At 46.8% G+C, this 16081-nt stretch overlaps 2 protein-coding genes and 2 long non-coding RNA genes across 12 annotated transcripts in view; 2 read left to right on the plus strand and 2 right to left on the minus strand.

Annotated features, from left to right (window-relative positions):
- Positions 1 to 336: 336 nt before the first annotated feature.
- On the minus strand, positions 337 to 2942 carry LOC105418395 (uncharacterized). Of its 4 annotated transcripts, none has more exons than XR_003886182.1 (4): positions 2653 to 2942; positions 2510 to 2595; positions 2184 to 2271; positions 337 to 544 (listed from the first exon to the last, which is right to left on the minus strand). It is a non-coding gene; the product is annotated as an uncharacterized lncRNA (long non-coding RNA). The 4 variants fall into 4 exon arrangements; XR_965627.2 differs by having other exon boundaries at positions 2510 to 2581; positions 2653 to 2941; XR_003886180.1 differs by lacking the exon at positions 337 to 544 and adding an exon at positions 1311 to 1963 and having other exon boundaries at positions 2510 to 2581.
- LOC115247136 (uncharacterized) lies at positions 504 to 1303 on the plus strand. The gene is made up of 2 exons (XR_003886183.1): positions 504 to 644; positions 914 to 1303. It is a non-coding gene; the product is annotated as an uncharacterized lncRNA (long non-coding RNA).
- Positions 2943 to 3475: 533 nt separating the features above from the next.
- On the plus strand, positions 3476 to 5743 carry id2a (inhibitor of DNA binding 2a). The gene is made up of 3 exons (XM_003962486.3): positions 3476 to 3957; positions 4218 to 4278; positions 5089 to 5743. Exons 1-2 carry the CDS (start codon positions 3601 to 3603, stop codon positions 4272 to 4274), a joined length of 414 nt encoding a protein of 137 aa, XP_003962535.1. The 5' UTR covers positions 3476 to 3600; the 3' UTR covers positions 4275 to 4278; positions 5089 to 5743.
- Positions 5744 to 6434: 691 nt separating this feature from the next.
- kidins220a (kinase D-interacting substrate 220a) overlaps positions 6435 to 16081 on the minus strand; it is a 31363-nt gene continuing 21716 nt past the window's right edge. The window contains exons 24-33 of one of the 6 annotated variants that reach the window (XM_029827595.1): positions 14907 to 15085; positions 13230 to 13441; positions 12957 to 13073; positions 12611 to 12670; positions 11323 to 11355; positions 10176 to 10292; positions 9980 to 10078; positions 9222 to 9440; positions 8376 to 8588; positions 6435 to 7715 (exon numbers count right to left, since the gene is read on the minus strand). In XM_029827595.1, coding sequence (XP_029683455.1) covers positions 6873 to 7715; positions 8376 to 8588; positions 9222 to 9440; positions 9980 to 10078; positions 10176 to 10292; positions 11323 to 11355; positions 12611 to 12670; positions 12957 to 13073; positions 13230 to 13441; positions 14907 to 15085 — 2092 coding nt within the window. In that variant the 3' untranslated portion in view covers positions 6435 to 6872. The remainder of the gene's footprint in view (positions 7716 to 8375; positions 8589 to 9221; positions 9441 to 9979; positions 10079 to 10175; positions 10293 to 11322; positions 11356 to 12610; positions 12671 to 12956; positions 13074 to 13229; positions 13442 to 14906; positions 15086 to 16081) is intronic. The other 5 variants (XM_029827598.1, XM_029827603.1, XM_029827601.1 and 2 more) reach the window with 5 other exon arrangements.

Below are 16081 nucleotides of genomic sequence, written 5' to 3' on the forward strand. Positions count from 1 at the left end.
AACAAAGTTTGCTTTAGGCTATTTATCTTATATTTATCCATAAGTGATTTGTTAATTGTTATTTCAGAATTTACAAGTTTAAAATCTTAATATCTCTGATAAAAGAAGGTGAACCCATATATAGTGCACATGGATTGGATGTTATGTAGCCTGGTGCTGTAAATTAATCTATCTGGTGAGGCGTTCAGGGGATGGCTGAAAGGAAACGATAAGACATTTAATGCAAATGCGGTGTTTAATGCACTCTGAGTGACAATTAAAAGATTAAATGAAACAGGCAATCAGAACAGCCTGCCAGTGGCAATTCTGGGGTAAAAATAATAATAAAAACATGGATTTGGTTGTTGTAAAACCATTTAATATCGGACACAAACGTCAAGAAAGGCACCAGGTCCCAGTTCAGCTCCACATCCTGGCTGGTTAGAGTGGGGAGAGGGGCGGAGGCCACGCCCACCCGGGGGTCGACGCCGCTACAAGAATCCTTGCAACTGTCCTGCACGCGACAGGCACGTGGCAGAGCAGCGACAGGGCCACTTCAGGAACGCTGGAGGACAGAGATGCGTTTACGGACCCCGCTGGTTGCGTCTCGGAGTAACTCGGAGTGTGAAACCAGCGGAATTCAGAGTTTTACAGCAGCTTTAAATGTGCGGTTTGTACAGGCATGAGAAATAAACATTAAATTATAAAAGAAACCTAGAATAACGTTTTGAATTTAAAAAAAAATAGAATTCCATTTTCTGTTATCTTCGACGAATTAGTGTAACCGTAGGTAACTGTGGGGTTGTTTATTTTGGCCGCTTAACTGAAATCACAGAAAATATTTGCATTTATTTGGTTGTTACTATCCACAATCACGCGCATAAACAAATATATTGATGTCAAAAATACATTCAGGTCAACTGTTTGTTCAAAGATATGATTATTGGGACAGCGAGGAGGATGACTGAGCCGAGCGGAGCGCAGACAGTCCGACGCCGGGGCTCCAGGGCTCCTCTCCCGGCTGGCTGCTCCGCTTTGTTTTCTGAACCTTATCTCCTGAACCCAAACTAATAGGTTGGTGACCTCCGCTGCGACTGAGGAATGTCTTTGAGTCTCGGTGGAGTAAAAGAAACTTTAGAAGAACTTCAAAAATGACCCGTGTCTCCGTGCTTGTGCGTGGGCTGAGTGAAAAGCTTGTTTGATCAAAAACGTCTTTTTCCCCCCTTAAATGCGGGTGGGTGGCTGGTAGTAAAGACCCGTTTCATCTGTTACGAACGCGTGATTCAGTAGGTTTGGAAACATCCAAAAATGAAAATATTGAAGCTAATAACTTTCTTGGCAATTTTACGAGTTTATTTTTGAAGCACACATTTACATTTAGACCCTTTAAAGATAAAACGATTATTACCGAGCTGATAAGTGACGAACCAAAACAACTACAGTTTCCATAACAGAAAATGGCCCATGTTTTTGTTACGTAAAGGGTTTTTTTTTCAGTCGGTTTTCTTAACGAAGCTGAAACAGAAGCGGTTCCATTTTAGATCCATAATAGTCGAGAGAATGTGACCCAGACCGAAGAAAACAAGACCCAAAACTCCGGTTCGGTCCCATCAGCTGAGAGCCGCTTCTCATGACCAACGCGAAACCCCGTGTCCATGGAAACCGTCTGAGCGGCGCCGCGAGGACTGGCTAGAAGGCTACTGTGAATGGGTGACGTCACGGCGCCGGCGCCAGAGAGTCTGTTCCAAAGACAGCGCGAGAGGGGAGAAAGGAGAGAAGAAGAGGAAGAGGAGGATGAGGAGGAGGATGTGGATGCTGCCCTCGGAGGCTCGCGCGAAGTTGCAGCGACGTGTTCTTGCGCCAGATTCCTCACGCGCCTGTCAGGCATCAGTCAGGGACGCCGTGCGTGATGTTCTCAGCTGCGGGAGCGAAGCGGAGACGCGGAGAAAATGGGAAAAGGCGACTGCACAGATGTGGACACGTGCTGCGGGAGTTTCAGGCTGTATTAGAAATGCAAAAATAAAAAAAGGAGGTCCAACAAAAACCGGTGTCCATGCCCGTACCAGCCGTGCGTAAAGGCAGACAGATGGCACTTGCCTATAATTTTCGCCGAATATCATGCTGAATACAAATCGTTAATGGTACTGATGGTAGCTCGCCGCGGTTCTACCGTGTCCTAAATGATCCGCGGAAGGAGATCCTACCTGCACCAGGCTGCGCGCTCTCTCCAAACTGCCTCTGGTTTGTCCAGGACGACCACTTGGGCGCAGGGTTTTATTCACTTTGTTGAATCTGAATTGACAAAAGAGAAAAGCGTAACATTACATTAACTATTCTTTAATTCAATTCATTTTGAATTTGATTCTAAAACAACATAGAATTGCGCAGGGGGGGGATCACAAGAGTTCATATCTGCCCTCGGGGGCAATTAGTGCAGCATCGAACAAAGTCCCACCTCCAGCTGAGGACTGAACCGTGTACGTCCTTAAAACAAATGGGTCATTCGGGAAAATAAAGTGCCACTAATCACCTTCTCACGATCTAAAAGCGCATTGTTGGCCATGAGTCCATCAGCTGAGCGCACAATGACGCGGGGGCTTTGCTGGAGAAACTGTGCTGATAAAGCAATCACATCAAAGCAATAAAAACCGCGATGATATACCGTTATACTACCTGTTATAGACAAGAAACGGGCCGAACCCCATTGTCCGCGCTCCGCGCCAGTGCTGACAACAGACACAAACTACAGGTGCGACAAACTTCTGTCAGATTTCAGAGTATTAATCAGCTCGGCCTCCCCTTTTCCTCACGTTCTCTGCGCGCCATGGGCTACTCTCCCCATCGACTCGTTTCGTGGCGCCAGGTTTCAGTTTGCAGAAGCGTTTTCTTAGACCCTCAGTTTAAGAAGAACCCTCACACCGGGCCGGGCTGGAGTGAATTAGGGTTCATCAGACGCGCCTGATGTGCTACCTGTCATCATCATTTTCATCATTGTCACCGCTCCACACCCGCGAATTCGCAGATATCACCTCAACCAGCAACTAGAAATGGAAAGAAAATATTCCTACAATGTGCGCGGCCAGTCCTCTATGACCAGACATCATTTTTAATGTACAATAATCGTTATTGTGCCGGAACCTTTGTGTTTTCGTCGTGTTTCCAGTTGGGTTTCTGTCAATTTCTACACATTTTACAGGTGCTGGCAGAATTAATACCGCGTGCTCACACTTTGTGCTCAAATAACAGCCTCGCGAATCATTAATTTTCTTGATCAGAAACAGGTAAGGACTTAATTTTCCAAATTGCCCACCGGAGCTGCGAAGCGTCCTCTGGGTTCCGCCTCCAGAATGCGTTGCCACCGGTAACGTGATGTCGGAGGGGCGGGGCATACGAACAGGGAGCCAATGGAAGTCCAAAGAAAGGGTGAGTGACGTGTCTTTCCTGACCAATTAGCACGATGAGCCCTCCTGCCTCGTATGCCCAGCCTGCTTCCTATATAAACCACAATGACAGCTCGGTAATCCAGTTTGATCGCTGGTCGTCTGGCAAAATCAAGACTTTAAAGAAACGAGCTCATCGACTCACACAGGAACCGTCTCGGCTCTCTCCGCTTCTGACAAAATGAAAGCAATAAGCCCTGTGCGGTCCTTCCGGAAAAACAACGCGAATTTCTCAGAGCACTCCTTGGGAATCTCTCGGAGCAAGACCCCGGTGGATGACCCGCTCAGCCTGCTGTACAACATGAACGACTGCTACTCCAAGCTGAAGGAGCTGGTGCCCAGCATCCCGCAGAACAAGAACGTCAGCAAGATGGAAATCCTGCAGCATGTCATCGACTACATCCTGGACCTGCAGATCGCGCTGGACTCCAGCGTAGCGCTCAACAGCCGCCTGCATCACCCGACGCGGCCGGGGCAGACTCCGTCCAGGACCCCTCTGACCACCCTCAACACAGATATCAGCATTTTGTCATTACAGGTAATTCGACCCCCCCGAACACCTTGATTAGGCCGATGTTTTGATGAACCATATGAGGCGAATTTCCCCATCTGTGCGCGCAGTCTGCGCCTCGAGATTATGTGTCAAGTCGCGCAAAATGGCCTATTGGTGAAGAAAATGGCACGTTTCTTCTGTTTCTATTGTGCAGAGAAACGCGTCCCAGCGCCGTCTGTGCGCGTTAAACCTCCGTTCTGCTCCTGCGTAGAGAATTAACATTTGGTCCGCTTGTTTGTTTTCAGTCCCCGGAGTTGCCGTCAGAACTGATGACAGATGACAGCCGGACTCTACATCGTTAAAGCGGTAAGTAGGCTGTGCTCATGTCTCCCAGGCTCCGCGACAGCCTGTCCGCCAGTCTGCCGGAGCAGAATGGGCCAGAATTACCGCTGACCGACACATTTGTCGCCTCAGTAATGCGCGTTTCTCGTCCCTCGCTGCTGTTAATGGCCTCAGTGCGTCTTGTTTGTATCCGTACATGAACGCACCACAGCACTGCTACGGATAAGGCAACTGGCCCGACCAGAATTCGATTTTGGTCACAATTTAAGCAGCTCGAAAAAAGAATTGTGAGAGAAATTTAAAAAAAACAAAACACCCTGGTGTCATTTCGAGTTGACCAGAAGTGTCCGTGTCAGAGAAATAATCCAGATTAAGATATATCTCAATTTTTGCGTTGGGATTATTATTTTTTTGTGGTGGTGGATCAAACTCGCCCCGGGCTAGTTTGACTGACTGCGAGCAGCAGACGCGCAGGGTTGTACTCTGGACATCTCGTGTCTGTAATGAAGAGCATCTGCAACAGGAAAATAATGGCTGTTTGGATTACCGCTACTACGATGTCTGCACATAATTGGTACAAGAAGTGGGCAGGCGCCAGCTGAGCTGCAATTACGCTGATTCTTCCCCAGATTGTAGGCTGAAGTTGTGCGAAAAGTGTGTGTGAGTCCCTACTTCTGGGAATGTGTGTGTACATCTGGAGCGCAGGGTTTGCTTAGTATTGGGAGTGTTTGGTTAAATGTTAAAAACTGTGGCTTCCTCCCTGGCGCCAGTCTGTCCGGATCTCTGCCCTGTTTGCATTTTCTAAACACGCCTCTCTTTCTCAATCTTTTGCAGGTGTTTGGTCAAGACGCAAAAACAACACACACAGGACCTGAGGAGCAGGACTTTTCCCTTCACCGTCACCTCTCCAGTCTCTTGTCCTCCAGGCCTGGATCATTTTTCCTTTTTTCCCCCCTCCTGACGCTCAAATCAAAAGACTTTCGCTAATTATGGGACAATCTTATGTGATGTGTTTTCTGTTTGGACACTTATTATTTAACTTAAGAATTGTTTTATTTGTGGGTCCTTTCTGGAAATGGAAGGCGCTTTATATTCCCGACAGTGGGAGGGGGGAAAAAAACGAGATTATTGTCACAAGGATTATCACCCTTCACCCCCCCCCTCCTTCGAAGGTCTCCGCTTTTTCGCGGGGACGCGAATAGAAACTTGTTTAGTTACTGTACAGAAACGGAAGAAAAAAAATTTAGTCTTGTCTTGTCAGAGTTGTTGGCACATGAAGGACTGGACGTTGTTTAAAAAAAAAAACGAATGAAAAACGAATGAAACGGTGTGAACTCTTCTCGGGAGTTTATCTTGTATAGTTGCAGAAAACTGAAACTTCTGCAAAAGTGTAATGTTGTACTTAATTATGCTGAAACTTTTTATAAAAGTAATGTAAATTGTACCTTCTTTTTTTTTTTATACAAAAATAAATCAAAAGCGCTCAAAAGGATGTGTTATTTGGGGGGGAGTGGACTTGAATGGAGGTGTTTTGGTTTCCATCTTGACTTGTGTAGAAATCGACGGGTTGCGTGAAGCCATGACGCATAAAACAAGGTCCCATCCTTATCTGGGCTGCCCCGTGACCCCATAATAGACTAAAACGGTGTCAACGCCTCCCCGAAGCAAACACGGTTGCATAAAAAGCTTATTTAGTGCGCACTGACTGCGCTTGAACTTTCTCGCATGCTGCGTAAAGTAAATGGGATCAAATGACTGAGCGTGACAGGCTGGTCATTTAAACTGCAGGCTGCTTTAAGACCCAAAAGGGGGGGAAATGAGGTGTTTTTGACTGTGCTGACAGCAATGGAGGTATTTTATTTTCTCAAAACGTTTATCAAACTTCCACCGGCGGTTTTATGGGGGACTTCATCAGACTGGATGACAGATCAGGTCAGCAAGAAAAGAGCAGAATAATCCGAGCTGTGACGTACCAACGAATACGAATCCTCACATGATTTAGAACCCTTCCAGATTCACCTATCTGATCTTGTTGTTCTCAGCAGTTGATGCTTCGGAGAGTCCCAACAAATGGCCCCGCAATGCGTTTGTGTGGAGAGTGCGCCATCTATCGGAGGACAGAAACGGTGTCAATGCGCGTCCCTTTAGTCCCTCTTCCGTCAAATGAAACACTCAGGCCGAGCAGTTGAAACATCCAGGTTTATTTTTCAAGTGAAACGCACGTGCACTAGTCAAACAGCTGATTTTTCTACAAGAAAAAAAATGCACAAGGTTAATTCACAATCCACAAACCACACGGCACAAAAAGCACACAATTACACAAGGATTCGAAACTGGAGAAACAATCATCACCTTGGAGGCTACAGCATGCACCACAGACACCAGTTTACATCCACGAGTGAGTTTCTACACCAAACACAAAGAGTTTCAGCAACATTTCCATCAATAGTCACACTAATACTACAACAGCACCATATTCTTCAAACACAACGTGCATAAATCGGTAAATTCAAGCTTTCCACCGCTCTGGATTCACAACGACACCCCCTAACGATACACACAACTGTTCTGACACCAAAGAGTGTGAAGACGGAGAGCGAGAGCTTATATGAGCCTCCTCAGAGCACGCTTTCGCTCTCATCTCCCAGGCTGAAGGAGCGCAGGTTCTGGTTGTGGATGGAGGCGACGGTGGTGGTGTTGGCGGCGGTGCTGCCGGGAGTGATGACGATAACCGGTGAGACGCTGGTGCTGCAGGGCGTGGTGGGCTCCGGTCGCCGGTTGCCGATGTCGGCGTTGTCGTTGGTGGCGTTGTCGTTGAAGGCGGTGTTGTCGTTGCCGCTGTTGAGGTTGCCCAGGCCACTGGGCGTCCATCCTTCCTCGGGACTGCTGGCCACGAGGCTGACTTCAGACGGGGCTTCGGAGCAGATGGACATGCGGGCCACCGTGGCGTCCTGCAGGCCGCTCAGACTGCTGGGGAGGAGGCCTCTCTTCTTCACCACGCCCTCCAGCTCCAGCTCCATCAAGCTGCGCTTCATGGCTCCTTTCTCGGCGTCTCCTCCCGCCTCCTCCAAGGAGCGGTCCGACGAGCTGTTGCTGGAGCGCATCCCCGAGTCGGACGAATCTTTCTTATCCAGGCTGATTTCGGTGAGGAAGCCAGGCCTGGTGAGAGGCCCGGCGTGCTGGGAGCTTGAGCGTGAAGCCTCTTTGTGAAGGAGGGGAGTGGTGGTGTCGGCTTCTTCTGGGCCCGAGTCTTCATCGTTGGGCAGCTTTTGGTACAATGACCCGGCTCCCTTCTTCTTGGTGCCTGGGGTCCTGCAGGACGCGCTGTGGTTCTCATCCTCCTCACTGATGGTGTCTAGGAGCTGACTGTCGGCCCCTGATGGGAAGTCTGTGACGTCACCCGCCTTGGAGCCTCTCTTGGTGAAGGATTTGCGGCTGTCTTGGTCGGCTCCCTCCTTGGCCTAACAAAAGGAAAGAGGATTCACTGACAAAAACATGGAAATGCGCTGCATCTTCTCTGTCTATCCGTTATGTGCCAACATAAATAACAATTTAATGTGAAATTGAGGAACAAAAAAAATACATCCTTTCATCAAACTGTGGTTTGTCTGCAAGAGTTTTGGGTACTAATAAAATACACAAAAGTAATATATCAAAATCCCCATTAAACATAAACCAAGTGGAACATTTTATTCTGTTGGGACGTTCCTATAATGTGGATGTTTTAACAATCTAGGGCCCAACTTGAGTCGTCCTTTAGACTTTGTGATATTAAAACTGCAGTCACGCGCTACGATGGACTAGCGACCTGTGCCGAATGTCATCTGAGGAAGACTGACTGAGGTCAAGATGAGGCAGAGACGAACATTTGGTGTTTCTAAGCCATGAGATGTGTATAACGGTAGAACGTTAGCACACACCTCCCACTCCTCCATCATCACACTGTGGCTGTCAGACAACCAACAGACGGCCAACGGCGATGACGGAGTACCTGATCTCAAACACACAGTAGCTTTCTTAGCAACGGCAACAGATGTGACACCTTCACCAGGAAGTCTCATCGCCTAAATGCAGAAGTAATGCTTCTTGGAAAAATAAAAATAAAAAGACTGTCCACCCACCGATTTGTCCTCGGAGCTGCCGGCCTGGGCGAACTGTCCAGGGTGAGGCCTCTCTGCCCCACCGCCGGCCATCTCCAGCTGGGACATCTGGCTGATGTATTCTCTGTAGGCGTCGCGGTACTCCGCTTGCTGCTTGTCAGTCAGCCTGCAGATGTCATTGGAGGATTCCTGAGAGTTGAGGCTGGACATGCTCGACGTCCTCAGATTTGCCACCTGATTAGGTGACGGGAAAAAAGTTAGAATCGCAGAATGAGGGACAAAAAGAACCACGGCGAGGCATTAAACTCAGCTCAACTCGACAAAAGACCCAGGATTGTGTCACATGTCACATGATTTATATTTTGAAAACAGAACACAAAGTGAGAACATACAGCAGCAGAGGCAGCTGCCGACGCGTGAGCGCTCGTGTCAGAGTTTGCAAAATGGGAGTGAAAGCTACAAGACCAGGCAGCCTCATGACACCTTTGTTTGCAGCAGAGTGCCCGTGTGTATTTATAATTCTGCAATATTCAAAAGCATCCTGTACGGCGCGGTTTTTTCTCTCTGGCTGCTGTTTTCACTTCTCAAAAACCACATTAATGTGAAACCAGGGAGGTCACCAACGCCTTGGCTCAGTTGTGGGCTCGGGATAGTTTAGGTGGTGCGACTGTGCAAATCGCATTTGCAGTTATTGCACTCCCACACAATTGCTATTTTTAAAACTTTATGCGTTGGACCAACATTGAGTGACAGCACTGCAGTTGGCAGTCACCAAATGGGGGCTGGCCTTACTCTTAAATAATCATTTTCGTATGCACACAAACAGTTGCGGTTTATTTATACAGAGCTGTTGAGATGGAAGCTGACCGTCCACTGCGAGTTGCTGCTGGGTCTCGGAGGCTCCTCCAGACCGGCTCCGCTGAGCTCCTCAAAGCTGAGGTTGAGGCTGAACGCTGCCGCGTCTTGCTGGACGACGGCCGAGCGTCGTTTGGGCTCTGTTTGGTGTGTGACGCTGCCCTGCTCGCTAGCAGCTCGAGATTCATCCAGTAGCAGGGCCTGAGTCTCTGCGTGCCGCTGCTCCATCACCTTGGTGAAAACATTGGAAGTGGGGGAAAGAGGTTTTGGATTAAGAATATTGCGTTGTCCACTCCTCTCCAACAACAAACTCAGATCAGTCAGTAAACCAGATGTTTACTGGCTGCCTCCTGGCAGCTCCACGGTGGTTAACCCACAGTGTTGTAAGACCACAGCACTTTCCTGCTGCTCCTACATGAGCTTTGTGCTGAATCCCCAGAAACACAGAAGCAACTCAGGACACTGGTTTGGTATTAAGAGTGCAGTAGAGCCAGTGGCACGTGTTAGTGATTTCAGCCCTGACTTAATCAAGTGGTCTCCTGGCTGACTGACTGGTGCCATTCTCACAATACGGCCTGTAAAATAGGGAATATGAGCTATCGACCATAATAAACTAGGTCGCGTACAAAATTCTGCTTTGCCTCCTTTCTGAATAATCAAGTGTGACAAGGTCCAGGAACACATGTCACTACAGGTTAGTTGCAGATATTCACTCAAAATATAAATATAGCTGGTTGCTTATTTCACTATAGCCCCCGAAATAGTCTCACCATGTTTCTAAAGAGCTGCCAGTCACCAAAGTTCATCTCCATCTCTTTCTTCAGGTCATCCAGGTTGCACTGCGACAACACTCGACCGTTCACGTTAGCCTGCGCAGGAAAATGAGAGGAAAAATGGCTGCTGCAATGCAAGAGAACAAGCCTGTTTATGAGAGACAAGCATTGGATTATGAATGAACAGGCCTACCTTCTTGATGATGGCGGTGTACTGAGGCAGCATGGTGTTGTCGATCCCATCTATCTGCTTGACCAGCTCACAAACAGCACCAGTGTTCATAGAGCTGAGCAGGACGGCGGGCTGGATCTAAACACACACAGACAGTTAAAATATAAACCTCTTCAGCGTGCTTTGGTGAGCAAACTAAACTGCTCAGCTGCATGCTGGTGAGCACTGAATACCTACATGTTCAAAACAATTAAGGGCACAGTTAATGTCCTTTAATCTCTTTGAACAGTTCATCACTAATTAAGGTAAAACCAGAAATGCTACCTGGCGAAGCCGACATGCAGCATTGCTGTGAGACACCCAGAGCTGCAGAACCACAATCCCACACAGTAACTCTCTTCATCAGTCACACAGTGTAAGTGTAAAAGTAAACAAACCTGCCAACCCATCTAAATACGACATTACCTACTCTTGTTCTTTTTGTCTCTGTATACACAAGAATGAAAACCGCGCAGACATCACTTAAGAGAGGGAGTCAGTGAGTCTGTGAGTTGCCACATGGAAAATGTCGGAACCCAGCAGCTGCCAGGCCCAATGTGACTATTACTGAGGACTCACACGAGGACGATATGCCACCTTGTGGTACAGGAGCCGCACAGACCTGTCTCTGTCATGTGATTCAGCAACTATCCCCAGGAATTTGGCTTCTGCCTCCCGTTTTCCCCATTAATACGGTACATTTCTCTCTCCTATCACTCGATCCAATGCTGTCTCTTCCCGCTATTAGCACCATTAAGACACAGCTTAAGTCTAAGCCCTGTGTTTTGTTTCAGCTTCCATTGGAGAGGAGCTGAGCTTGAGACTACGAGTGCTTGTTAAACAATGAAATAAGCAGCTCATGCGACAGAGCACACAATGGTAGACGCCAGCTACCTGTAGTAGCGGCCAAGAGGATGGAGATTTGGCACATGGGGACTATGATGTAGAGGATTTACTCTAAAATGAGACCATGTTAGTGAGTTTACTAAACTACTCCAGGATGTGAAGTTTTCCATGCTAATTCTAGTTATTCTAAAAGCATGCTTGGTGCTACTTTGCAGGTGTTAGAAGTGAAGCGCAAGGATTGGCTAGTTGAGGTCTGACATTAAAATAGTCACTAAAGGTGTACCTGTTTCAATTTGTAAGGCAGCGACTTTAAATGCTTGAAAAGGAGACAAAGGGAAGCAACAGACAAAATGTCAGAAAACAATACAAACAAGAGCACATTGAAGCCAGGAGCAGGACCTGTGGGGAGGAAAAGGAGCACAGGCAGACAAACCCAGTGAACTCATTATCAGGTCACAGGACAGCAGCGGAGCCCGACACTCGTCTGTCTTCCAGGGTAGAACGGCTGCTTTAGGGAACCTCCATGATAGAGAGAGTCTTAATCATAACAAGACATCTCACACCACACCAAAAGAAGTACTAATGTAAGAACACCTCCAACAGGACGCCACAAATCAGACTGCAATACTAAGAATGTGAGAGAAGGAATAAATGTCTGCATATATTAGTGTGAACCCTCCCAGTGTCTGTGTGTGTGAGTATGTATGTGTGTGATAAGACTGTAATTACAGCTGGGCTGAGCTCAGGGCTGGGCAGAAGGATGGTGAAGAGGAAACAGAGCTCTGTGAGGGAGGAAGCGTCTTGGTAAGGAGATAAGCTCCTCCAGAGTTGAGCTTATTGTCTGTGTATGTATGTGTGTGTGTGTGTGTGTGTGTGTGTGTGTGTATTCGCAGCCCCAACAGTTGCTCTGATGATAATCCCGACAGCCCGAGGAATCCATACCCACACTTATATCAGCTAAGCAATTACAGTGGGCTCAGCCTGTTACACATCTCAAAGACTTAAATGAGCGAGTGTGTGTGCACATATTCACAGATTTGCAGCAAAACGCACAGATGTGAACGCCACACAAAGAGATCAAATGGAAACAAAGGAAGGGATAAGATCGGCTAATACATACATACTGTAGAAGCCAAATGGAAATGTATGCTTGGAAGGAAGGGATACAAAGGTATGAGGGAAGACATGAAGAATAGATAGTGTAATTTACACTAAGGTGGTGATGGGAGTTTAAAGAAAATGAGGGAAGACTGAAGATTATACAGACGCTAAAATGCAGGCAAACAAGAAAAGGAAAATTCCAAGGTAATCTTTATTTTAATCTCTCATGTAGATTTCAAAAGCGCTCTGGCAGTATCCTGATAAGTGGCTTTGTGGAGCACAAATCATCAAAATGCCCCACTTCTGAGCCCCGGCGTTAATCACATGCAGTTAAAGCTGCAGTCTACGTCTGTCCTATCACCTCCCGGGTGTTACAGTGCTGGTGTCAAACATGTAGGCATGCATTTTAAATACACTTCATGGGAAACTACCACTGTTAATGATGCCTCACGACTGTAACTACAAGTTACCGTAGCAGCTTCAGAGAGGGAGGAGGAGAGGACTTCTCTGGTATCCTCCACAATAACACCCTGATATTGACACAGAAGGGGGAGTAAGGGTTGCGCAATCGGACTTTAGAACTGCATCTAGTCTATTTTGGTCTCAAATCTCAAGAACCGTTATCACCGGATGGCAGAGGCTGCAGAGAGAGGCAGTGTAAACAACGTGGTGGAAAAATCAAATAATGTTTGATGTTCAAATTGACACAATGATCTTTGGGTTAATGTTGCTTCAATATCAGTTTTGAGCTACAACATTTGTAGCTGTAATTGTCCTGTGAGGGACCTGATATATCCAGCGCTGTCTGTTACTTACTAGTCCACTGGTGCTGTCCTTAGGCTGACCAGATAGTTTAATGGAAGGGCGGGTAGATGAGAAGACATGGTGGGAGTAATGTCTTGGTTGGTGATACACATGTTGGGGAAAATAAGGCTAGGGATGGTAAAAGAAGGGAAAATCAAATGAAAAACATAAAGGAGCTCAGATACACAAACTAAACAAAACAAAAATGATTGGTTGTTGTTTTCATGAGGGAATCTGGTTCGTCCCTTCACTGATAAGAGTGAACAAGCCCACTTCCTGTCTCACCCGGTTGTAGAAGGGGTGCTGAGGGCCGGTCATTCCACTGAAGTAGGAACTGTGCGGCTGAGGAGGCAGCGGTCTGGCAAAGGCGACAGTGGGAGAGCAGGCCACAGAGCCCTGGCTGTACATGGACTGGGGACGGGGTCCGGCGTCTTGCAAGGGCAATGTGGGATAGGTCACCCCTCCCATGTTTATTTGCTCCCTCGCTGCACGCACGTCTAAGAGAGAAAGACGAGAAGAGTGTTTATCCGCGATGTAGATGAGCCCGACTTGACTACGCTCCCTCAGATCCACCCACGCACCAACCATTTACATTCATTTCATCATATTCGGAGAGTTAAGATAAAATACATATCGAACAATCAGTTTACACAAGCTACCTTTGTTAATTCACAAGAGGTTGCTTGTAAACATGTTGTTTTTCTCTAAAATAAAAGGCAATCAAACATCTGAATACAGCAGAGACACCGTGAGCAGATCACGCTAATTACCTGACATTTCTATAACTGCACTGATCCTAAACAGGTAAATTTGCTGATTCACTGTAGATAAAGCAGACAGCCCGAAACTAATGTGATGATCATCAGAAGCACATTGCCAAGATTTTCAACAGATAAATGAACTAAACCCGGACAAAGTTCGTTTCAGAGAAGGGATTTCTGTGTCCAGGCAAGAAAGTAAGTAGCAGAAAGCGAAGCAGGCACCAGAATGTCTCCTTGTTACACAAGTGGCTGCTGAATGACTTGCTGAGAGCGACCCGATCCAGCCGGCAAACACAATGGGGGCCTTATGATGTGAGTCAGGCCCATGGGCGGGTATCACTGACGGAGCCGAGCGGCGGCTGGCCACAGGACACAGGCATCCAAGTACCAGGAGAGGAAGGAGCAAAATGACTGGGTCTGATCAATGGTCACCATGGGGACACGGGGAGGTGAAAAGTCCCTCCCACACAAACGCAAACAATGAAACACATGTTCCGTTGCTCCGTATACACCTACACAGTTTGAGGACGTGGATCCTGCACTCAGAGTCAATGTCTGCGTGATCATTTGCACTAATGACTCAATGGAACAGATTTTGTGTGTGTGTGCGACTTTGTGTGTTTTTTTGCCGTCTCATAATTCAGTGATGCAGCAGCTTCACACTAGGCGTCATTGACACTCCCGTATAGGATGAATGGACACTGACGCACGGTCAAACACAGCTCCGTTCACTTAGGGGTTAATATCGATGCTTTATTACGTCACTGAACGGTGCTGAAGGCAGTAACTAGGGTGAAAATATTGCCTTGATACCACGGTGCTGCAGCAGGAAGCTGCTTGATATTTGCCCATTTGTAAACGAGAAACAAGCTGTGGGTTCCTAAGTTCCACGCGGTGGGCGATGTTAGAGAAGACCCTGCTGCTACGTTATGAATAATGATGCTGCCAAATGAGCTGGGAGTGAAAGTGAACACAAACAGCCGCGTAACACAAGTTAAAATAGGCCAATGTGGCCATCGAGTCACATCATTTGGAAGAATGTTAATCCCCACAGCAGAACTCAAGAATGTTCTGAATGCTATTGTGGGCTCAGTGGAGCGATTCTGTTTTGCTACAATGACTCTTCGCTTCGCTGGAATAGTGATCGTTTACATTTCCCTTTGATTTGTTCATCGGACTGCACAAACGTGTGTTTATGAACCTGCTATGATCTCCCTGAGTTTAGGGTCCAGGTTGACAGTGCATGGCAGAAACATCTCCACATCTCTGGCGGTGAGGACGGGCATCCTGGAGGACAGGAAGATCTCAAAACTCCGAATGTCACCATCAATCTCCAGCAGTGGCTCCACATCTTTGGTCATCGGGATATTCTTGGAGATTCTTAAGAAGAAAAGGAAAAATAAATGTAACGATAGTGCATTATTATACTGTGATTTCATTAGTTGTATACTCAAAGCCCACTATATTTAGGTGGGTTATATATATCAACGTGGCAGTTTTCTCTAAATTCTGGCTACATGGGCTCAGTAGAAAACATGAACCATTGAATTCTGATGAAAAGGGAACAGAGGAAATAGCAAGAAGTTCTGTTAAGATAGAAGAGATATGCAACGACCATCATCATCATGAGAGCAGAGATAACTGGATTTAGAAAAGGCAAGATAGTGAGAGGGGGGATGTTTGAGGACAGATAGAGTGAGGGATGTTATCTTCGCTAAGCAGAGGAGGAAACCTGAGAAGATGACAATCAGGGTAATTTAGCAAGCAGCAAATGGAAGCACGTCATGATGCGCTACAACTGCTACAAGTTTGCTATGACAAACCCCGAATACTCCATATTTAGAAATGTAGCTCCGACACACTAAACGCTGCACAGCAAAGCAGCAGCACAGTTCAGTTTAAAAAGTTAAAAAATGTCATATTATGTCATCAGTGCACAGGAATTGTTAAGTAGCGAGGATTATTTGCTTTAAACTGGTGTATCCAATTTGGACTGTGCTTGATAAAAATAAAACAACAGTATAAATGAGGACAAAGTAGCATGTGGCTGTGGAAACCCAAACACCAACAACCAACAACCAGGAGCAATCTCATTAAGATCATCATGCAGCTCTAAAAAATATGAAAGTCTGCCCGACTTCTGACACTGGCTATTCATCACTATAATGTGCTGCTCTTATCAGATGAGTGGGTAAACTCCAGCAGCAGGCACGGGAGGTTCCCCCTCCTCACTTTTCCACTGTAATGTGTCACCCAAACCCTTCATGGTTTGCTTGAAATGAGTTAGTTTTCTAGGCCAACCAGTTACAGTTGAGTCCACATCCACCCTGGTCCCATGCAGGAGACGTGTGTTTGTGACTACTGCTGTTTTCCTGA

This window comes from Takifugu rubripes, chromosome 2 (genome assembly GCF_901000725.2).
Source record: "Takifugu rubripes chromosome 2, fTakRub1.2, whole genome shotgun sequence".
In the NCBI taxonomy this organism is placed as follows: domain Eukaryota; kingdom Metazoa; phylum Chordata; class Actinopteri; order Tetraodontiformes; family Tetraodontidae; genus Takifugu; species Takifugu rubripes.

What these genes read in the sequence shown, in the direction of transcription:
- id2a (XM_003962486.3), top strand. Translation starts at nt 3,601, where the DNA reads ATGAAAGCAATAAGCCCTGTGCGGTCCTTCCGGAAAAACAACGCGAAT. An exon ending in TCAGCATTTTGTCATTACAG is followed by an intron (nt 3,958 to 4,217) that starts GTAATTCGACCC and finishes GTTTGTTTTCAG; the next exon opens with TCCCCGGAGTTGCCGTCAGA.